This window comes from Rana temporaria, chromosome 4 (assembly GCF_905171775.1).
Source record: "Rana temporaria chromosome 4, aRanTem1.1, whole genome shotgun sequence".
Lineage (NCBI taxonomy): Eukaryota > Metazoa > Chordata > Amphibia > Anura > Ranidae > Rana > Rana temporaria.
The window spans coordinates 369380341-369403834 of record NC_053492.1 but is presented as its reverse complement, the minus strand read 5'-3'; the positions used below and the strand labels follow the sequence as shown (position 1 = coordinate 369403834).

At 43.0% G+C, this 23494-nt stretch overlaps 1 protein-coding gene across 2 annotated transcripts in view; it reads left to right on the top strand.

The window, feature by feature from the left end:
• Positions 1-23494, top strand: part of IGF2R (insulin like growth factor 2 receptor) — a 274566-nt gene that overhangs the window by 111938 nt on the left and 139134 nt on the right. For both annotated transcript variants that reach the window (XR_005748735.1, XM_040350930.1), the window contains exons 14-18: positions 6922-7053; positions 15954-16101; positions 16204-16381; positions 19042-19157; positions 21277-21439. Coding sequence is in view for 1 of the 2 variants with exons in the window: in XM_040350930.1 (XP_040206864.1) it covers positions 6922-7053; positions 15954-16101; positions 16204-16381; positions 19042-19157; positions 21277-21439 (737 nt within the window). In the remaining variant the exon portion in view is untranslated. The remainder of the gene's footprint in view (positions 1-6921; positions 7054-15953; positions 16102-16203; positions 16382-19041; positions 19158-21276; positions 21440-23494) is intronic.

The following is a 23494-nucleotide window of genomic DNA, read 5'->3' as shown; positions in this document are numbered from 1 at the left end:
TGCAGCAAACTCTCTCCAGAAGTTCAGTGAGGATCTCTAAATGATCCAATGTTGACCTAAATGACTAATGATAAATAGAATCCACCTGTGTGTAATCAAGACTCCGTATAAATGCACCTGCACTGTGATAGTCTCAGAGGTCCGAGATACTGTTGAAAAGTTTAAAGCCGGATTTAGATACAAAAAGATTTCCCAAGCTTTAAACATCCCAAGGAGCACTGTGCAAGTGATAATATTGAAATGCAAGGAGTATCAGACCACTGCAAATCTACAAAGACCTGGCCGTCCCTCTAAACTTTCAGCTCATACAAGGAGAAGACTGATCAGAGATGCAGCCAAGAGGCCCATGATCACTCTGGATGAACTGCAGAGATCTACAGCTGAGGTGGGAGACTCTGTCCATAGGACAACAATCAATCATATACTGCACAAATCTGGCCTTTATGGAAGAGTGGAAAGAAGAAAGCCATTTCTTAAAGATATCCATAAAAAGTGTTGTTTAAAGTTTGCCACAAGCCACCTGGGAGACACACCAAACATGTGGAAGAAGGTGCTCTGGTCAGATGAAGCCAAAATCGAACTTTTTGGCAAGAATGCAAAACGTTATGTTTGGCGTAAAAGCAACACAGCTCATCACCCTGAACACACCATCCCCACTGTCAAACATGGTGGTGGCAGCATCATGGTTTGGGCCTGCTTTTCTTCAGCAGGGACAGGGAAGATGGTTAAAATTGACGAGAAGATGGATGGAGCCAAATACAGGACCATTCTGGAAGAAAACCTGATGGAGTCTGCAAAAGACCTGAGACTGGGACGGAGATTTGTCTTCCAACAAGACAATGATCCAAAACATAAAGCAAAATCTACAATGGAATGGTTCACAAATAAACATATCCAGGTGTTAGAATGGCCAAGTCAAAGTCCAGACCTGAATCCAAATCAAGAATCTGTGGAAAGAACTGAAAACTGCTGTTCACAAACGCTCTCCATCCAACCTCACTGAGCTCGAGCGGTTTTACAAGGAGGAATGGGCAAAAATTTCAGTCTCTCGATGTGCAAAACTGATAGACGTACCCCAAGCGACTTACAGCTGTAATCGCAGCAAAAGGTGGCGCTACAAAGTATTAACTTAAGGGGGCTGAATAATTTTGCACGCCCAATTTTTCAGTTTTTTATTTGTTAAAGTTTGAAATATCCAATAAATTGCGTTCCACTTCATGATTGTGTCCCACTTGTTGATTCTTCCAAAAAAAATAGTTTTATATCTTTATCTTTAGGGGTGCAACGGATCAAAAAACTCACGGATCGGATCGATCCTCGGATCAGGAGTCACGGATCGGATCATTTTCGGATCAGCAAAAAAAAAAAGTCCGTTTTTTCATTGGTCCAAAAAAAAAAAAATTATATATATATATATATTTTTTTTTTTTGGACCAATTAAAAAAAGGAACCTTTTTTTTTTTTTTTTTGCTGATCCGAAAAAAGAGCACAATAGCAATTCACAGGGGTGGATTAAAGAGGAAGCAGGTGAGGCTGTTTGGGACTTAAAGTACAATCTTGATGTTTTTACAGCAAAATATATATATATATATATATATATATATATATATATATATATATATATATATATATATATATATATATATATATATATATATATATATATATATATATATATTTTTTTTTGCTGTAAAAACATCAAGATTGTACTTTAAGTCCCAAACAGCCTCACCTGCTTCCTCTTTAATCCACCCCTGTGAATTGCTATTGTGCTCTTTTTTCCCCCTTTCCCCCCCTCCTCTCACACCAGTGCTTCACTGCTAACATTCCCATTCAGCTTGCTAGAGCCCAGTGCACAGCGTGACACGCCTCCCCGGGGAGGCGGGGAGGCGTGTCACGCTGGGCTCTGGCAAGCAGACTGGCCGCCGCTCCGGAGCTAGGCCGAAGCCGGGGACTTTCCTAGGCCTAGGCTCCGGAGCGCTCCGCGGATCGCGGGGTGTGCCGATCCGAACGGGGTGGCCCGTTCGGATCACGGATCGGTGACGATCCGTTACACCCCTATTTATCTTTATGTTTGAAGCCTGAAATGTGGCAAAAGGTCGCAAAGTTCAAGGGGGCCGAATACTTTTGCAAGGCACTGTATATTATTATAAGAAGGGCAAGTTTAAGTCTTGTTGGTGTTTTTTATTTAAAACATATATATATATATATATATATATATATATATATATATATAATAATTTCTCTAGTTTGAGAATTGTTTTATTGGCACAAGGACAGCCATCTTTGTTCAAAAAATAATTAGCTGTTCTTCCATCTTTGCAGTTATACAGTGGTTGTATTTTAAGGCTTCTTAAAGAGGGAGTTCACCCTAAAAATAACTTTTACCCTTAGATTCCTGCTCATTTTGTCTAGGGGAATCGGCTATTTTTTTTTTTAAATCGAAGCTGTACTTACCGTTTTAGAGAGTGATCTTCTCTGCCGCTTCCGGGTATGGTCTTCGGGAGCGGGCGTTCCTATTTTGATTGACAGTCTTCCGACAGGCTTCCGACGGCGCATCCATCGCGTCACGAGTAGCCGAAAGAAGCCGAACGTCGGTGCGGCGCTATACTGCGCCTGCGCACCGACGTTGGGCTACTTTCGGAAAATCGATGGATGCGACCGTCGGAAGCCTGTCGGAAGACTGCCGATCAAAATAGGAACGCCCAGTCCCGCAGCCCATACCCGGAAGCGGCAGAGAAGATCGCTGTCTAAAAAGGTAAGTACAGCTTCGATTTAAAAAAAAAATATAAAATAGCCGATTCCCCTAGACAAAATGAGCAGGGTAAAAAGTTGTATGTCCGGGTGAACCCCCACTTTAAGTGCAACCTGTTTAGTCAAATCTGTTGTTCCATGGTCTGGATGCTTTCTTTGACATTTTTACTATTAATCCCGCAGCCACCCTCAGTGCAGGCCACCTCATTGTTAGTTATGTTCACAATGTGGCCCTGCCTAGTGCAGCACAGCCTTTGTAAATCTTCTCGCACACAATGAGAATATCAGACGAATGATGGTGCTTTTTATTTATTTTAAATTTTTTTCATACTAGTCTCATATCGAAGACCAGTAGGTTGCTAAAGTCTCAAAAGTTTTCGAACAGCAGAATACAACTTCCGAAGAGATGGTAATGTGTTGTATTGTAATGTATTCTTTCATTTCCGAGCATGCATGGTCTTGGTCTTCTGACTTTTTTTTTTTTGGGATAAATACTGTACTGATTAAAAATGAAAATCGATAGTTTTGGTATGGTACGGAAAAAAAAATAGTTTGTCCCTTCGGATTATTTTGCATGAACTGTCGTGATCCGCTCTCAAACAATCAGATTATCGTACGAGCGCTCTTAAAATTGTATTTTTCGTCTGATTCCTCCTCGTGTATTGGGCATTAGTAAAATGAACCAGCGTCCTTTTTTTTTTTTTTTTTTTACTGTGCATGTCACATGCTTCATTCCCATGGGTGAGCCATATGTTACTGGATGGCTGAAGGCTGACATAACTACAGCCCATCCATGTGAATAAATGGGACTATGGCGCACATGCTTGGTAAGATCACCTGCAGGGGATGTTTTCTTTGCTGGCATCAGGCAGGGCCTCACTGGAATGGCCAGGAAATAGCAGTATATTACTAGTTTTTGTTTTAAACCAAAGCTGTACCTAGACCATGGAATTATCAGTTGCTGTCACTGTGGTGTTAATTGGACCTTTCTTTTTCCTTAATATTTGGATAGAATGTGTGAAGGGTTAGAAACCTCCATCAGGATTGTATTGTTAGAAAACAAAGAAAAAAATCCCAGCTCCCTTGCCAACCAGCCTGCAACAAACAGAATTGTCATGTCTCTAGCAGTTAATGCCCTGAAAGGGGCCAGGCGCATGAATAGGGGGTGGCTATGCCTGAATCTATCCATTGCATATAGGGGGTGGCCTGGAGAGAGGGGGCTGCGCCCCTATTGGACGGGCTGCCTCTGGTCATCACTGTGGAGTTTCTCCCTCCCTACTAATGCAAAAAGTGATGGGTAATCCAAATTTTTGAATTCTCACAGGAACAGGAGGTGAGCAGGGAATTTTCCACTGGTGGTGAATACATTGAGGTGACAAATATCCAAAAAGGGGTATCTCATTGCTTTTGGGAGATCTCCTCTTCCTTCTGTGCTTCTGGGACAGCAGGGGAAAGGAAATCTTTACCTGCTCTCTTACCTACTGGACTATATATTACACTGTATTGTTATTGTGAGACTTGTGAAGTTCCTTTTGTTGCACATCTTCTGCATTTCTCATGTGCTGCCTTTCTTGTGCACACTTTTAGCATCTAGTAATAGACTTGTGTTCTTTACAGTATATGAGCTAGCATAGTAAGTGGTAAATGATTTAAACGCCTATACACAGGTACGCAAAGGGTCCGATTACCCTTTTTGGTTTTGTCAGCTCAATGGATATATGTTTGTTCTTTATGAATGACAATGAGAAAACCTGCTCAAACCAACAAGAAACATGTTTGTCTGGTACAGACATGATTGTTTCTACATTGGCTCTTTATACTAATGACGGCTCTGTGGTTGGATATTATGAGCTTGACTGGCTGCGATCTAGTGTCTGCAGGCACTTTTTATAAGGATTCATGCACATACAGCTTAAAAAACACCACTTATACAGGCGCTCAGCATCTTTTACAGGCATTTTTAAAGAAGAGTGTTTAAAGGCAGAAAAAAAAGTGCATTTTGAGAGGAGCTTTTGAGCAAAAAATACTCAAACACATGTTTTACTAATGTAAATGTATTCCAATGGCCAGAATAAATGATTCTTTCCAGCAGAATGGATTTATCCTCAAGAGCCATGCGCACATAAACGTAACGTATGTGTGTGTGAGATTGTGTGTGTGAGATTGTGTGTGTGAGATTGTGTGTGTGAGATTGTGTGTGTGAGATTGTGTGTGTGAGATTGTGTGTGTGAGATTGTGTGTGTGAGATTGTGTGTGTGTGTGTGTGTGTGTGTGTGTGTGTATGTATGTATGTGTATATGTGTGTATATATATATATATATATATATATATATATATATATATATATATATATGTATATATATATATATATATATGTGTGTGTATATGTGTGTGTGTATATATATATCTCACACACACATACGCGCGCGCATACATTTTTGTAACATTAAAGGTGTTTTTTTTCTGTCAGAAAAAATGCTGCTTATTTTCATAAGCCCCTGTGCATGAGGCCTATAGCAGAAAAGAGCGCTCTGTTACACCTCAATGTGCATGACCACATAAGCTAACATTGAGGTTCTTTTACAAGCTTAAAGAAACGATAAATGCCCCCATAAGCAGCATTTTTTCCTAAAAACTCTGGCCCAGATCCACAAAGAACTTACGCTGGCGTATCTATTGATACGCTGCGTAAGTTCTAAGATGCTCCGTCTTATCTTTGTTTTGTATCCACAAAACAAGATACGACTGAATGTGGGCTCGATCCGACTGACGTACGTCTTAGTACGCCGTCGGCTCTTAGGTGCATATTTACGCTGGCCGCTAGGTGGCGTTTCCGTCGAATTCCGCGTCGAGTATGCAAATTGGCTAGATACGGCGATCCATGAACGTACGTCCGGCCGGCGCTTTTTTTTACGTTGTTTCCTTAAGGCTTTTTTTGGCGTATAGTTACCCCTGCTATATGGGGTGTATCCTATGTTAAGTATGGACGTCGTTCCCGTGTCAAACTTTCAAAATTTTACGTAGTTTGCGTAAGTCGTTCGCGAATAGGGCTTTGCGTAGGATGACGTTCACGTCGTAAGCATTGGCTTGTTGCGGGTTAATTTCGAGCATGCGCACTGGGATACCCCCACGGACGGCGCATGCGCCGTTAAAAAAAGTCATTTACGTCGTATTAACATAAAACACGCCCCCATCACATCCATTTGAATTGCGCGCCCTTACGCCGCCAAAGTTACACTACGCCGCCATAACTTACGGCGCACATTCTTTCAGGATAAGGAAAATACACTGTAAGTTACGGCGGCGTAGTGTATCAGAGATACTCTACGCCGGACGCAATAATGCGCCACGTTACGTAGATCTGGCCCTCTGTGTGCATGAGGCCTTAAATTAAAGTAATGCTAAACACACACTTTAATTTATATTGTCCCTTCTATTTCTGTATATGGATGATGACCCTGTAATTATTTTAATTTGAAAAAAATCTAAGTACCTTTTTACTAATCGATATACAGCTGTCACGTGACACATATCTTTCCCAGTCTGTCTGCAGGAAAATATAAGCAGTAAGAGCTTCTAGTCCTCTAAAGCTGGTCACAAAAACCCCAGCCTTTGGAATGCTGAGTAAAAATAAATACGTTTTATATCAGAGAGGTTTTAAATTGGCATACAAATATATATATCAAATCCTTTTATTATTTTGTGGAAATATGGTGTGGGCGAATTTCTGTCAGTCACAGGTTGTCACATCCCTCCAGTCTGTGTTTTAGAATAAGAGGGAGGTGAAGCCTCCATTAATCTACATGCTATAGCCAACCCCCATTGTGTTTAGCTGGTTAGTGGGCATGGAGGAGGAGAGAGGGAGGGATGGAAGGAGTGAACTATCATTTACCCACATGCGTATAGCCCACATGTATGGCTCTATAGTCACATGGGCTGCTTAGATGTGATAGGGAGGAAATGCTCAGCATAGAAACTCACTGAAAACTGAGCATGTGCAGAGTTGACAGAAAATGAATCTCAGTCACTAAGTGAGTATGATCAGCATGTAATACACCATTTATAGATAGTTGTGTGTTTTTTTTTTTTTTTATGTGGATTTAGTGTCACTTTTTAAATTACTTTTGTTTCACATCTTTTTAATGACATCATCTGTGTTATTTTCAGGAAACCTCGAAAGTCCCCCTATACTGAAGCATTCAGATGACTGCCTGTATGAGTTTGAGTGGAACACCGCTGCAGCCTGTGTCCTATCCAAAACGGAGGGAGATAATTGCAGAGTGTCTGATCCTCATGTTGGTGAGTTTATGCAACATTAGTTCCTTGTTTTCTCTGCACGCATGATCTTGTTTCATAAGCAGCTTGTAAAAGTTTTGAAACACCTTCATTATTGTAGAACACATTTATTGTGATTGTCTATGTGATTTAACTACTTTTAGCTTGGTCTAAAGCCCCACCTTCTGGAGCATAAAGCATAACACAAAATATTAATAAACCATATTTCAAATCTAAAAGTTTTTTTTTTTTAATGGTTCTAGCCCAAATTTGTATTAAATGTATACAAACTACTGGGGGGGTGGAGGGAAGGACGCAGTACAGCATTGCATGACTGCGCAATTGTCAGTAAAAGCAATGCAGTGCCAAATTGTAAAAAGTGCTCTGGTCAGGAAGGGGGTAAAATCTTCCTGGGGCTGAAGTGGTTAAAGCACCCTTTAGCTCCTGTTGGGAAATGTTATACACCAATGTCAACGGGCGTGGTGTTTGTCACTTTAAACAAGCTGCTAGCAGGCTTTCAGCTAGCTTCAAGTAGTGCTAGCAGCTTGTTAAAAGTGGCAGTCTGCACACCCATTAAGTTCTGTGTTAAACATTCACAACCTGGAGATAAATGGTACTATTAAAATGTTCAACAAAGCTTACGGAAAGCTCTGCAAATGCTTTGTCATAGCTTGCTGTTAACACTGCTGTTATACAAGCTGGTGCCTGTATGAAACGCAACAAACAAATGCTCACCACACCAGCTTGTAACTTGCCTTTGCAGCAAGGAGCACATAAAAGGGTCACATGTCAAAACACAGGGAATTTATTACACGCCCTCGTATGTGCCAATAAGGTTGCCCCTACGATCGGATGGGACATGACATCAGGCATCCAATGTTTCTTGGATATCCAAGGCATGTTTCCGAGTTGCGTTCCTGTTATCTGGTTTTCCAATCATACCCAGTCCTTACAACGCGTGTGAATCCGCCAATCTACCACACGGGTCAGGTGTGTGGCCCAGTAATATCTCTGCAAATCCGGGAGACCGATGCCTCCTTCTACTTTGGGTAATACAAGTTTCGTCCAGCTAATCCTGGGCGCTTTGGATCCCCAGAGGAACTTCCTACATAGTCTTTTGTATGTGGTAAAGAAAAAGGGCGGGAGCGTGATCGGAATTGTCTGGAGTTTATACAACATACGGGGGAGAACCGTCATTTTCAAAATGGCGGCTCGTCCGAACCAGGAGACTACGGGAGAATCCCATTGCACCAAATCTTGTTGTATAGACTTTAGTTCGGTCGCAAAATTCTTCTCGTAAAGTTCTGAAAGCTTACCCGGGAGCCGAATACCTAAGTATGTGATGTCATCAGATTTCCAGCGGAAAGGGAAATTTTCCTGACAGCAGAGAGCTAGTGATGGGGAGAGAGATACGTTTAGAGCAAACGACTTTGAATAGTTAATTTTCAAGTGTGATATGAAACGAAACTGTTCAAAGGCTTGTAGTAAATTAGGTAAGGATATCGGAGGGGAGGAAAGGAAAAGCAATATGTTATCGGCAAAGGCCGCTAGCTTATACTCTTTTTGGGGTAGTTTAACCCCTGTTATGTCAGGATGTGCCCGAATGCAGCGAAGTAAGGGTTCCAGCGTGAGGATGTATAGTATAGGAGAGAGGGGGCATCCTTGTCTGGTGCCGTTGTGGATGGAGAAGGCCTCTGACAGGTGACCATTGACCCGGACCCTAGCTCGTGGGTTTGCGTAAAGAGCTCCAACAAAGGCCCTCAATCTGGTCCCAAGACCCAGAGCTTCGAGAACCGAGTGCATGTAATCCCAGGCCACCCGGTCAAAGGCCTTCTCCGCATCCAATGATAAAAAGAATCCCTCACTGCCTGTGGAGGTAAGCCAATGATGCAAATTAATGGCCTTTATGGTGTTGTCCCTGGCTTCCCTGCCAGGGACAAAGCCCACCTGGTCCAGACCTACCCACGCCGGAACGTAAAAGGCTAATCGAGTCGCCAAGATTTTCGAGAAGATTTTCACGTTGACGTTTAGGAGCGAGATCGGCCTGTAGTTCGCCACGTCTGAGGGGTCTTTGCCCTCTTTAGGTATAACTGCGATATACGCTTCCAACAAAGTGTTGGAGTTGGCAGGGGAGGTCGTTAAGGAATTAAAAGCTTTAAGGACGCCCGGTGCTAGAAGTTCAGGGAAGCACTTGTAATATTGTGCTGTTAGTCCGCCCGGGCTCTTGCCCGGTTCGGTGGCTTTCAGGGCTTCTACCCATTCTTCAGATGACAACGGTGATTCTAATAATTGTCGATCCTCCGCAGACAGTGCTTGGGGACAATACTTGCTCAGAAAGTCTTTTATCAGGAACTCCCTAGTAGCTAATGAACCCATGCCTTTCTCCTTCTCCCCAATGTTATATAACGTGTTATAGTATTCTCGAAATTGACGAGCAATATCTTCTGTTTTGGTATGGGTCTTACCCTGTTTATCTTTCAGGTGATGAACAGTAGAGGCCAAAACACGTTTTTGCGTAAACCTTGCTAGTAGCCTACCTGGCTTGTTTGCGTGCTCATAAAAAAGTTTCTGTGATAGCATTATGCGCTTTCGAGCCTTTTTGAACAATTCTTCCCGCAGAAGCGTTCTTGTCTCAGCTAGCTCAGCCGCCACCTCTATAGCTCGGGAGCCTTTGTGTTGCGTTTCAAGCCTTGCAATTTTATCTGTAAGTTCCTGAATAAGGGCCATATACTCCCTTTTCCGTCTCGCCGCCATAGAGAGTAGATGTCCTCTAACCACACATTTGTGTGCTTCCCATTGAGTCATGGGCGACACAGGCGTATCGTTATGTAGGAAGTATTCTCCAATTGTCTGTTTCAGAGTAGCCACATTCGCTACATCTGTAAGTAGGGAGGCGTCTAGTCTCCAAACCTTTGTGAAAGGTTCTCTTTGAGGGAATCGCAGAGATAGAGTAACCGGATGGTGATCCGATAATACCAGGTTCTCAATCGTTGCGTCATGCAGGTACGAAAGATCCTTTTGTGAAAGAAAAGATAATCCAATCTTGAGTATCGTTGGTGTGGGGACGAGAAAAATGTGTAATCCCTACCTCTGGGATTCAGGGTGCGCCACGTATCATGTAGAGCTAAAGAGGCCAGACCCAATTTCGCTTGCCTCAGAGCTGAAAAGGGGAGGGACGAGGCTCCTGTGGATGTGTCAAGGGTCGGGTCAAGAGCCATGTTGAAATCTCCTCCGAGGATCAAGAGACCCGACTTAAAAGCCGTAAGCTTCGCAAGCGTATCCTTCAAAAAGGATACCTGTTTGGAGTTGGGGCAATATACGTTAGCAAATGTCAGTGGTTTGTCTTTCCACCACCCTTTAATAAAGATGAATCTGCCCCCCGGGTCAACCATCTGGTCAGTGAGACGGAATGCCAGTGACTTCGCTAGTAAGATCGCTACCCCCTTCGTCTTGGAATCAGCGCAGGTCGCATGAAAGACCTCAGAATATCGTTTGTTGGTAAGACGCTGAACATTGTTTGTTTTGAAGTGCGTCTCTTGAAAGAAGACTACCTGTGCCTTTTGTCTATGTGCTTCTGCGAGAAAACTTGAACGTTTCTCAGGAACGTTAAGGCCCTTAGCATTAACCGGTAGAACCTTGAGCGATTAGAGGAGCTGTAGACTGCATTATGGAAGCCATGAGCGTTTAAGAGATGAATTTATACTTGTATTCCAAGAAATAGACGGCGAGGGTAAGGGGGAGGAAGAGGTAATAAAAAAAAAATAAAAAAAAAAAATGGAGGAGAGAAGAGAGAGAAAAATACCCCTAATAAGAGACCTAGGGAAAAAACCTGAGGTAATCCAAGTCCCGCTGAACTACCTGTACAGGGTAAAGGGTGATCCAAGGAATAGAGAACCCAATACTATTCCGGAGGGAACAAGGGAGATCCAGCCTCACTTGAGGTGGGAATGTAAACCTGTACCCGAGCTACCTTACCAGACCCGCCGTCCAGATCCCCCAGATCCAGATAGGATCATACCTGATCCACAAAAGAAAAAAAAGAAAAAACCCTTCAGCGGATACCAGCGTAAGAAGGTTGCCCCATGAGAACATCCATCTAAAAGGGAGATGGGCTCCCCACGGCAACCTCCCCCGCGCTCATATGGCCCGCTAAATCTATCTTACAGATAGATATGTAAACTGGATTTAAAAATATAAGAAACCTGAGCGACTTGAAGTATATTGTATGTCTCCTGAATGCCCTTCCCCAAGAGAGTGACCATTATGCACGTTGGGGGGGGGGGGGGGGGGGGGGTTCGTACACTAATACTAGACCCAGGGTCTCACTCTCTAAGGTAGCATAGTCTTTCCCTGGGACATCTGCAGAGTGATCACGGAACATAACCACTGTCAACCCTAAATCAACTGTAAAAGATATTGACAAAAGCAACTTAAGTTTGTATAACCTTCCATAGGTAGCCTCCGCAGAGGCGATAGCATAGATACAGATCCCCTTCAGTATGCATCAAGTTAGACAGTCCCGGAGGACTCCATAAGTCTATCCATTCTGCAGACAGACGGTTGTATTTCAGGGACTCCTGCTGTGTCCCCCCGACTCCGCCAGAAGCGGAAGTCTAGAGCAGTGTTTCTCAACTCCAGTCCTCGAGGCGCCCCAACAGGTCATGTTTTCAGGCTTTCCATCATTTTGCACAGGTGATTTGATCAGTTTCACTGCCTTGGTAATTACCACAGCCATTTCATCTGAGGGAAATCCTGAAAACATGACCTGTTGGGGCGCCTTGAGGACTGGAGTTGAGAAACACTGGTCTAGAGGCACCGCAGAAGCCCCCCCTAAGAGTCACAATATGAAGCTAGAACACAGTAAAATCACTATAGACTGATCCTTGCATCATGTATCCTCCTCCCCAAGTATTGTAAGAAGCAACAAAGGGACTTCAGTAGCATAATCATGACACGGTCACCTTAAAAAAGAAAAAAAAAAAAAGAGCAGAGACCTAGGAAGGGGAGAGGGAGGGGGAGAGGGTGGGTTGGGGGGGGAGGGGGATGGAGAAGGGATAGAGGGGGGAGGGAAAATGGGAGCTTAGGGGGAGGGGGGGGGGGTGGGAGCTTAGGGGGGAGGGGAGAGGGAAGGGAATCCAGAATACTCCCACACGAATCATCAGACATTACAGTATAGCTTTAAAGTACATTTATGAACCCCAACCGTCCCATATACTTGAGGGAGGTGTGCAATGTGTGTCCAAAAGCGAGGAGGTTCCTCCAGGAGGCGAGATGGTGGTGTCAGGACATAGGTCAGTCGTATATCCTTCCCCCACTAAGCTTGTGTTCTCAGTGTCTAGGTGAACTAGCATTGCAACAAGGAGGGGTCATGAGCACGTGTTATATCCTCTGTGTTGTGAGGGAGACAAGACTCTGGTCTGGTACAATGGATGTTTATTCAGTACAGGAGGTACACTGGAACATGCATCTCAGGACATTACATATCTCTGCTTTCTACATGTGGTCTCTCTAAGATGGCTACTATGCCCCTTGACCCTTGTCATCACTGCTGGGTGGAGCCAGCCTTAAAGTGCCAGTACATGTAGAACCCTTCAGGTATAACACCTTGGAAGGTATTAGCTTACCTTCCAGACACTGGGCTCTGCTACACGTGTGAAAGGGGGAAGAATAGATTCGGAGTATACACACCAGATCAACCAGTCAGTACCCCCGAGCACGGGGTGGGTTTGTCATTCACTCCCCAAAACTTGCGCCTGTCAGCATAGGCGGCTATCCAAGTCCTATCTTCAGGTTACAAAGCTCCGGAGTAAACGGGAGTTCAAAATAAAGCAGGTCTGGGGTGACCATGTGTCCGGTTGGTGTTCGACAATATCCAAGTGTGTATAGGTGGGGGGGGGAATATGTGTCATGAAATGGGATCAGCTTACCACAGTCTACGGAATAAACTCAGTTCTCCGTCCGCCGTCGTACCGAGGACGGCGACGCCCGGGGGCTCTCTTCCGTTTCCATGTCTCCTCGGGCTCTATGTGGAGAAGTCTCAGAAGGCCTGCGTCTTCTCTGCCTGCTCCTCTGTGATCTCGGGGTGTCATCCATCCTGGTGGGGATCCAAGGTTCAGGTTGGGAGAACGAGCCGTACCAATCGGGAACGTTGGCAACAGGGATGCCCAGTGTGTCACAAAACTGTTGCAGGTCTGCAGGTGTTCTCAGCGATGCGGTTCTGTTCCCCGCTGTGGCTTGAAGACAAAACGGAAACTTCCACTTGTATAGTATGTGCCTGTCACGTAAGAGTTGTAGCAAGGGGCGGAGGTCTCTTCTGTGCTGCAATGTAATAGCTGATAAATCTTGGTATAGCTGAATACGAGCTCCCTCATATTCCAGGTTAGCTTGATTGCGAGCTAGGCGTAATATGTCCTTTTTGCACAAAATTGACCAGGCAACATACTACGTCTCTGGGTGGGTCTGTGTCCCTGCCTTTGGGTCGGAGCGCCCTGTGACACCTCTCCATTCCTACTGGGGCATCAGGTGGTCTGCCCAGTAAAGTATTGAAAATTGCCCATACTGCTTGTTGTATACGTTGGGGACCCTCCACCGATTCCGGGATCCCCCGGACACGTATGTTCCGCCTGCGGCCTCTATTATCTAAATCCTCAAGATGCCTATGCATGTCCATGAGGTGTTGGGCATGAGAAGTGGAGGCTCTCTGTACCTGTTGTATGGCCGCGCCGTGTGTCATGGCGGCCGTCTCCACATGTTCCACCCGCGTTGCGATCAATCTAATCTCCCCCTTTAGGTCGGCGATCGCGGCAAACATAGCGCTTTTAATGTCCGATGCCACCTGCTGAAGGTCCGCCATGCATAGAGGGCGCGGTGTGTGCGGGTGGGCCATACCTTGCGGCGGTCCCGAGGAGGCGGTGGGAGAAGATGGGGAGAGCTCCAAACTCAAGTCCGCGGCTTGAGATGCGGCCTGCGTGTCCGGCGGGATCGTGCGAAACATTGCCGGGATGGTTTTGCCAAGCTGTGTGGAGGAATCCCGCTGTGAGCGGGTCGTTGCTTGGTTCCTACCTGCCATCGTGGCAGCCTGGAATCGAAGGATTTAGCCGATTAATAGCACTTCTTAGGGTCTGGACGGCGGAGCTCCTCCACTATGCTGCCATCTCGCTCTGGTGCCAGGCCACGCCCCTAATCTATGCATTATTATATGTGTGCTCCAACTTTGGAGACAAAAATGTATAAACAAAATTTATAGAGTTAGGACTGCAGTACACTGGGATACCGTGACATGGCCTCTGACGCTTACGCATATATTTTTGCAAATGTGTGCAATCTAAACCCCTGTTTTTAAAGTGAACTGTTAGACAGGACGATTCGGTGTGTTGCAGGCTGGCTGGTAAGTGAGCTTAAAATTTTTCTTTGTTTTTTGGCCTGTATGAAACAGGCCAACACCCACTCTGGTGCTGTCTTTCTCTTCCTCCAGTGCCCTGGGCTTTGAGCAGCCTGATGGCATCATCACATACAATGTTATATTCTATACTCTGCATATTCTATACATGAAGGTAAAAAAAACACCTATGTGCAGCAGTCCCACCAGCCCCCCCCCCCCATTACTTACTTGTGCCCCATCTATCCAGCTCTCTGGGGACTCTCGTCCATCATTGGCTAAAACAGCAGCTGCCAATCACAGCCAGTGAGGGGAGAGAGAGAGGGGGGTGCTGACGAGCTGTGGCTCTGTGTGTGAATAGACACACAGAGCCACCGCTTGGGAATGCAAGCTGCTTGCTCTGGGGGCACTCGGCTGCAGGGAGGGGCCAAGAGTGCAGACAGGGGACCTGAGAAGAGGAGGCTCAGGGCTGCTCTGTGCAAGACCACTGCACAGAGCGGGTAAGTAGAACACACATGTTTTAAAAAAAAAAACACTTCAAGTCACATCTCCGGAAGGATCATGGTGACCTTTATATTCCTTTATAGGTTTTAAGAATATTTTTTTTTCCTTTTTATGCAATAATTTATTTTATAATTTAGATCTGTTGTTGCTGAATACTAGTACCATTTACCACTTCAATACAGGGCATTTTCACCCCCTTCCTGCCCAGGCCAATTTGCAGCTTTCACCCCTTTAACATTTTTGAATGACAATTGTGCTGTCATGCAACACTGTACCCAAACAACATTTTTATTCCTTTTTTTTTTTTCTTGTGTTAAAGCAAAAACATGGATCTGTGTGTGTAAACACAGATCTACGTCCTGTCAGGGGAGAGGAGACCGACTGTGTGTTCCTTGTGTATAGAAACATCGATCGGTCTCCTCCCCCAGTCAGTCCTATCCTGCACCCTCACTCCAGTTAGAATCACTTCCTAGATAACAGTTAACCCTTGATAGCCCCCCTAGTGTTAACCCCTTTCCTGCCAGTGACATTTATACAGTAATCGGTGCATTTTTATAGCACTGATCCCTGTATAAATGTCAACGGTCCCAAAATAGTTTCAAAAGTGTCCGATCTGTCTGCTGCAATGTCAGTCATGATGATAAAAAAAAAATATCGCAGATCACTGCCATTACTAGTAAAGAAAAACGAAATAAAAAAAAATAATAAAAATGCAATAAATCAATAACCTATTTTGTAGGCGCTTTAACTTTTGCGCAAACCAATCAATATACGCTTATTGCGGTTTGTTTTTACCTAAAATATGTAGAAGAATACATATCGACCTAAAACTGAGAAAAAAAATTCTTTGCAGGTCTTGTACAGTAAATGCTGCTTTCTTTCACCTTTTTCAAATCAATGAAACAGCAAATACAATATATGTGTGATACTGTAGATGGAAATATATATATATGAGAGAGATGTGTATATCTTTCTCTTTCTTACCTCTACACAAATTTTTTATTTTATTTTTCTAATCCACTTTTTTTTCCTATTTTTTCAGGTTTTTACTTTGATCTATCACCACTAACCAAGAAAAATGAAAGTTACAGTGTTGCCGCTGACCAGTATGACTTTTATTTAAATGTATGCAGCAATGTAACACAAGAACCATGTGACACCGGCTCAGGAGCATGTCAAGTGACAAAATCGTAAGCCGTTTTAAATTGTTAATGCTTTTTACGGTGTGTGCAAAAGTAGTATTGGTTACCAGTAATGTGTATATCCTTCTTTTTTTTTTTTTTTTTTTTTAGGAAGAGTGGTCATTGGAATATTGGTGTAGGAAGTTCCAAACTTTTATACTATGATGGAATGATCCAGCTAAGCTACACAGGAGGAACACCCTACAACGATGATAAGAAAACCCCTCGCTCATCGCGTTTTACTTTCTTGTGTGATCGAGGTGCAGATATTGGTCAGCCAGAATATCAGGTAAATCATACCTGTACTGGGGGCTGGTGCATTTTCATGCTTTTTACTGCGTGCCAGTACAGTTCTGTGCAGGAAAAAGCAGCATGTTGTACTTGTTTTTTTGCAGTTCCAGAAAAAAAAAAAAGTCAAATGGTTTTTATACATTATTAGTGCTTGAACATAGCCTCAGGTGCTTTTATAACCTTATTTGCCAAGCTCTGTTACGATTTACATTCTCAAATAATTTTAAGATTTTAGGATACCAGCACAATATACAGAACATGAGTTCATTTTTTTTAAATGGGGTTGCTTAAATTAGATTTCAGGCAAATGCGCATTTAGGAACTACCTACTAAAAGATTTTGAATTCTGACAAAGTAGTCTTAATTCAGGTATTATGGCCATCTCTCTATCCTCAGTAGCACAATTTAGTAAGGAATACAATCAATAAATGGTGCTGCTCTCTAAGTGATGGCGAACAGATTTATATAAACAATATTAAGTGCTTAAAATAGATATTCTAACAGAAATAAACTCCAAAATAAGTAGTTCAAGTACCAAAATGACAATATAAAATAACATCATCCAATTGAATAAATGTTCTTTTTTTTTTTTTTTTTTTCCAATCAAGTTTAAGTTTATTTTGAAAATGTATATGGTACATCAGATTTTATACAATAAAAATGTCATTACATTGTATAGCAGAAAGATATACCTTAGTAGTATATATTTTGTTTTTCCCTAACAATACCTTGGTTCCAATTAAGGAAACACTCTATAGTCAGGGATAGAGAAAAAAAAAAAAAAAAAGCCCATGTTTCCCCAAATCGGACCAACGGAAATCTAGTAATTACCCGTATTTTCTCATATGCAATCTTTCTTCAAGTATTCAAGTTCATTTTAACCATTAATACGTGTTATACCATAAATTATATTATTCAATTCCATGAATAGAATTTACTCCTAAACAACCAACCTGAATAAATGTTCTTAATCGCATAAAATGAGAATATAATAAAGTGCTGGTGCCAAAAGTGACAACACAAAGTCCAAATAACCAAATGCCTTCAAGCGAATAAATGATATGGTGAAATGGTGAAGTGCTGAACTCCAGCTAACACTGTGCAAGTGAAGTAATGTAAACTGACTTTTCTTCAGTGCAATAACACCTCTGTGTACAAAGGCCCCTTACCTTACAGCGGTAAGGCAACAACGTATAAGTGTAGACTGTGGCAATCCAGGAATCCGGGCTCCTGCAGCGGGTCACACTAAAGGCTTCTTATAGGTGGCAATGAAATGGATATCGTCTAAGGAGCCTTTTATATTGATAGGTGGTTCTCATTATAATGGTGTGTGTGTGTGTGTGTGTGTATATATATATATATATATATATATATATATATATATATATATATATATATATATATATATATATATATATATATATAATAATCTCATACCTAATTTGTGCAAATCAACAATGGAAATCCTCCCAAATAGATGTGTATGCGATATGGAGAAAGAAAAGGGGTCCCATATCGTGTAATATATAAAAAGTGGGTAATTTTACGCGTGTTTTTCTATCTGCATTTGTCATGTGAGATCACTTACAGTATTTATTTTATTTTCCTGTGCTTCTATTTGCATGCGTTTCTCTCTCTCTCTCTCTCTCTCTCTCAAGCAGTAAACTTAATTTTTCTCGGCTCGTAGTAGTGTTGTACATCACCACGTTCTTGACGTTCGGAATTTCAGACATTTGTGTGACCGTGTGTATGCAACACAAGTTTGAGCTAACATTCTGTCAGAAAAAAAAATCCACGGTTTTGTTGTCGGAACTTCCGATCGTGTGTACGCGGCATAAGACTGACAGCACTGTGCAAATTAGTACAGCCTGGAATGGCTCAGGTTGCTGACCCCTTTTTATATAGGTCTAAATTATTTTGTTCAAGTGATAAAAGTTAAAATAAAGCGAGAATAAGGTAGGTATTGTAGGTTCAATTAAAATGCATAACAGGAATACAATATTGTTCCTCAAGATTTTTAAAATTTAAAGTGGGGGGTTCACCCTAAAATAAAAAAAATTCCTAACCTATCTCTAGCCTTAATAAAGGCTTGTAGCGTTGTCAATTTTTTTTTTTGTGTCCACTTACCTGTCTTCAGCCGCACTTCCGGGTCTTCGTCCTTGCGGGGAGTGGGCGTGTCGCTCCTTTTCCCAGACGGGGAGCTCTGCATAGATGATTGACGTGCACGTCATCGCCTTTCGAAAATATCCGACGGGGTCTCGGCTCTTTACGGCGCCTGCGCCTGCCGTGTAGAGCTGACTGAGCAGGTGCCGTAAAGTAGAGTCCCACTCGGATTTTTTCGGAAGGCGATGACGCGCACGTCGCTCATCTATGCAGAGCTTAGGAACGCCTACTCCCCGGGGGAGCGAGAACCTGGAAGCCGGGTGAAAACGACGGAAAAAGGTAAGTACAGACCGAAAAAAAAAAAAAATCCAGCATACTGTTGATGTCGGCAGTATGCTGGATAGAACAATTTTTTTTTTTTAAGGTTGAACCCACGCTTTAAAATGTAAATTGAAAAAAGGATTAGAATTTGTGTACTGAAATGTAACAAGTCCCCTATAAAAAAAAAATGAGTTGAGTGTTTTGATTTTTTTTTTTTCCTCTGGATTATTTTAGAAAGAAGACAATAACACGTATAACTTCAAGTGGTACACTAAATACGCCTGTCCAGCACAGCCCGTGGAATGTATCGTGGTAGATGAAAAAACAAATGAACAATATGATTTATCCAGGTAATGGTAAAATTATATTTGTATAATTTTTTTGTACTATTTTACACACTTTTTGGTTGTAATTATTACATTTTAATTTTTATTAAGATTTAACATAAACATCGAAAACACCACATAACATGTATTTTCCATAATATCAAGAAAAACACTACATCAACATCAGGTATCGCCCCCCAAAAAAGGAAGACATATTTTCTCTCAACCCTCCTCCCCCTTAACATCCTGATTATCGGTGCAGCCTCATCAGCGAAGAAGAAAAATTACTTGCTTGCAAACTTTTATAACAGAAATTAAGAGTTTTTTTTTTAGTTTAGCAAAAAATAAAAAACCCAGCTGTGATCTAATACCACCAAAAGAAAGCTCGATCTGTCTCCAAAAAAAATATACACATTTCATATTGGTACAGTGTTGCATGACCGCACAATTGTCATTCAAAATGTGATCACGCTGAAAGTTGGCCTGGGCTGGAAGGGGGTGAAAGTGCCCAGTAGGCAAGTGGTTAAATTTGCCTATCCTATATTCATTTGATTACAGTTGCAGCAACATTGGTTTCTTCCCAGCACTGGCTGGTCATGTAGGGGAAAAAGTAATCTGACAGGTTTGTTAACCTTGTACAGTCGCTCATATTAATCTACTAATAAGCTCACGCCTGGAAGGGAGTCTGTCAGCGCTCCCTTTGCCCCTCTTCATAGCATACATAAATGGTCTGCCGATGCCTCAGATGCTGGTCCTGCACGTTGGATTGATGTCTCTGGACATATTAGGCACGGTAAACAGTTTTCCAAAGTCAAATATGCAGGATTTTATTGGGTTTAGTACATACAGTAGAATGCTTATTTGCATTGTTTGGGTAAATCGACAGAGGACATTATAGCGGTTATTATACAAACAACATTTTGGAAATATTTAAATATTACTTTTTGGTGATTTGTAGTTGGGAAAACTGAACACTGTTTGGTAGGACATAGTCTTGTGTAAAATTAAATAAAAAATGTAATTGAAGATTTGGACTAATATTGCCTTCAGCAAACTTTAAACACTACTAGGAGCCTAAAAAAACGAGATCTGAGCAGTAGATGAAGAGTTCAACGTGCCTAGTAGATTCTTAATGGATGGATGAGAGGTTCAAGCCCAACAGGCTGTCATTTTGCCAAAGGGGTGAAGAGAAGTCCAAACGGCTAAGACTTTTCATCAACGGGTCCACAGCTTTCAACAAATCCTTTCCTTATCAGCTGGTGCCCCCCCTGAATATGATAACCGTACGCTGCGTTTTTATAACTCTTCAGCCAGCAATACCAATACAAAACTGTTGAAATAGAAGCTGCATTCATGTACCAGGGCTGTCCCTATTCTTAAAGGGGTGTTCCAGCCTTTTTTTAAGTTTATTAAAAGTCAGCAGGTACAAAAAGTGTGTAGCTGCTGGCTTTTAATAAACAGACACTTACCTGCTCCACGGTTCCAGCGACGCGCCGGCCGGGGCTCCGCTCCTCGCCCCCCCTCGCCGGCCGGTGTCTTCATTCCTAGTGTGGGCACCCGGCAGTGACAGCTTTCGGCTTCACGGCCGGGCACCCACTGCGCATGCGCGAGCGGCACTGTGCATGCGCGAGCGGCGCTGTCCGATTGGACAGTCGCTCGCCTACAGGGAGGGGCTTCAGTAAGGCGATTAAGCTAATCGCCTTACCAGCCCCTCGGCGGAAGGAGGAAGTGGGACAGGAAGTCCCACTTCTCCTGAAGCCCCCGTCCCCCCCCCCCAAAAAAGATTACATGCCAAATGTGGCATGTAAGGGGGGCAAGGAGTGGCTTAAGCGGAAGTTCCATTTTTAGGTGGAACTCTGCTTTAAAGTCACTAAATGGCACAAACCTGGAACAATAATAAGCATATCGGCTCTTCCAATATGCATGTACTTGCTTTTGACTCTGCCATTGTGTAATGTCTTCACTGCTATTAGATGCATGCTTCTTTACAACACTTTCTCGTACGTAACCAGTATATGAGCAGTATATTTATCTAGATCTAAAAAATGATATATAAATACAAAGGCTGCATACTTATTGCATTGCTCATCCTTTAGGAATTTGGAAAATGTCAGTTTGTATAATTCTTCTGTTTTTCTTGCAGCTTATCTAAAGTACAAGGGGTACACACTACAAACTGGTATTCCATTGACGAAGGCCATGGGAAACGGAGAAAATATTATATTAATGTATGCCGGTCTTTGATACCTGTTACAGGGTGTGATCCCTTTGCATCTGTGTGCCAAATGGAATATACAAAGGTCTCTGTAAGTATACATATGTTCTCAAAATTTGATATAGATAGAGAGAAAGATCTCTTTCTCCGCAATGGGTTAAAAGCTGGCACCATATAAGCTATTGAAAATGAGAGATTGAATCTGCTCATGTATCGGAATGAAAGGCAAGCTCCCGCTGCACTATACTCAGTTTGGAGGTATTTTTTGGTCTGAAGAGGAAGTGATTGACTGGCAGCATTTTCCTGTACATATCCCTGTGAGTAGAAGATTACCATGAATGAATGAATGGAAAGCTGCTATGAGAAGGTCTTCATGGCAAACTTGCTCAAGGATGCTGTTTAATGTCTTGTCATATAGTAATTACTATGCTCTGTCCCTGCCCTGTAATCTTCCTTGTGCAGCTTTATTTAAAAAAAAATGTAATTCATATTTGCCCGGCTTACTCTGCTTTATAGAAAATTTAAGGAAAAGGTATGACCAAAGCGGTTGTGGCCATATTTTTCCTGTAGATGAAAGCTGTGCACTTTGTTCTGCATTCCTGTGACCTGTATTCAGCCAAAAGTAGACTAAAGCTTGATGTCAGCTGAAGTCACTCAGCAGGTCCAGACTCTGGAGGGATGCCGACTAGAGGTCGAGCGATATGGGTTTTTCTCTGGGGATGGCCGATATATGATGCAGATTTTTGCGGCCGATATTTTAGGCCGATTTAAAAAAAAAAAATTGACAGGTGGCACTGGTTGTCACTGGCAGGTGGCACTGGGTGGCGCTGGCAGATTTCACAGCCGATAGTGTAACTGTGAAACTGCTCTCTGCAGCGCCGCGATGTGTCTAACTGTATGGAGAGATAGAGGAGCTGAAGCATTCAGCGTGATGTCGGAGGTGAGCGGGACCCGGGGTGGGCGGGATCTAGCAGCTATCCAGCCAATGATTGGGCTGTTTAAGGCCACATACACTTAGCGGCCCGCCCAGATCCCTTCCCATTGCCAGGTGTTGGATAGCTGGGTCCCGATCACCCCTGACATTCAACCTCAATTATGACAGCTCCTCTTTCCCTACAGTTTCACACACCGCATCGCTGCTCTACCAACAGTGTGGAGAAGGGAGAAGGATTATCCACACTCTGCTGGCAGAGGTGCGGTCGGTGTTATATCAGCCTAATTTGGAGAATAATCGGCCAATGACGATTTCTCCAAAATGGCCAAATATCGGCTGATATTTTGGCCGACTTCTAATGCCGACTTTAATGTTGGGATCCACCCAGATGCCTGACAGTAGCTGGCCCAGCCTCTCAGCATGCTGCTCTGTGTGCCCCCTCCATAGCCCGGTGCTGCAGTAAACACTGCTGGGGCAGAGCAGAGAGCCACTGACTGATGGGCACTGGAGGGGCAGAGCAGAGAGACATTTTTGATCGCTCAGTTTTTGGTCTAGGGGGTAATTGGAGACAGAAAGATGCATCATCGGACCAATGCTCCTTTCATGCAGGTGAGGTGATTTGTATTTTTTTTTTTTAATCTCGCACTTCTCTTTTGAAGGGCAGTAAAGTGACTGTGGGTGCTGTTAAAGCGCACAGCTCCCTGAGGAGAGGCAGGGTGACCCCTGGAAGTCGCATATCGATGGTGTCCTGCTGCAATAGAGTAGCAACCTCATCCTGGGGGCGTGGCCTGGTCGGAGTCCAGGCTGAGGTTGCCACTCTATTTATTGCAGCAGGACACCATAGATGTGTGACTTCCAGGGGTCACCTTTTTATTTCTTGAACCTTTGCCAGAGCCAGAACAGGCTTCATCCCCTATCAGCACTCTAGTAGCAGCTGCAAATGCACTACCTACAGTGCCTTGCGAAATTATTCGGCCCCCTTGAACTTTGCGACCTTTTGCCACATTTCAGGCTTCAAACATAAAGAGATAAAACTGTAATTTTTTTTGAAGAATCAACAAGTAGTGGGATACAATCATGAAGTGGAACGAAATTTATTGGATATTTCAAACTTTTTTAACAAAAAACTGAAAAATTGGGTGTGCAAAATTATTCAGCCCCCTTAAGTTAATACTTTGTAGCGCCACCTTTTGCTGCAATTACAGCTGTAAG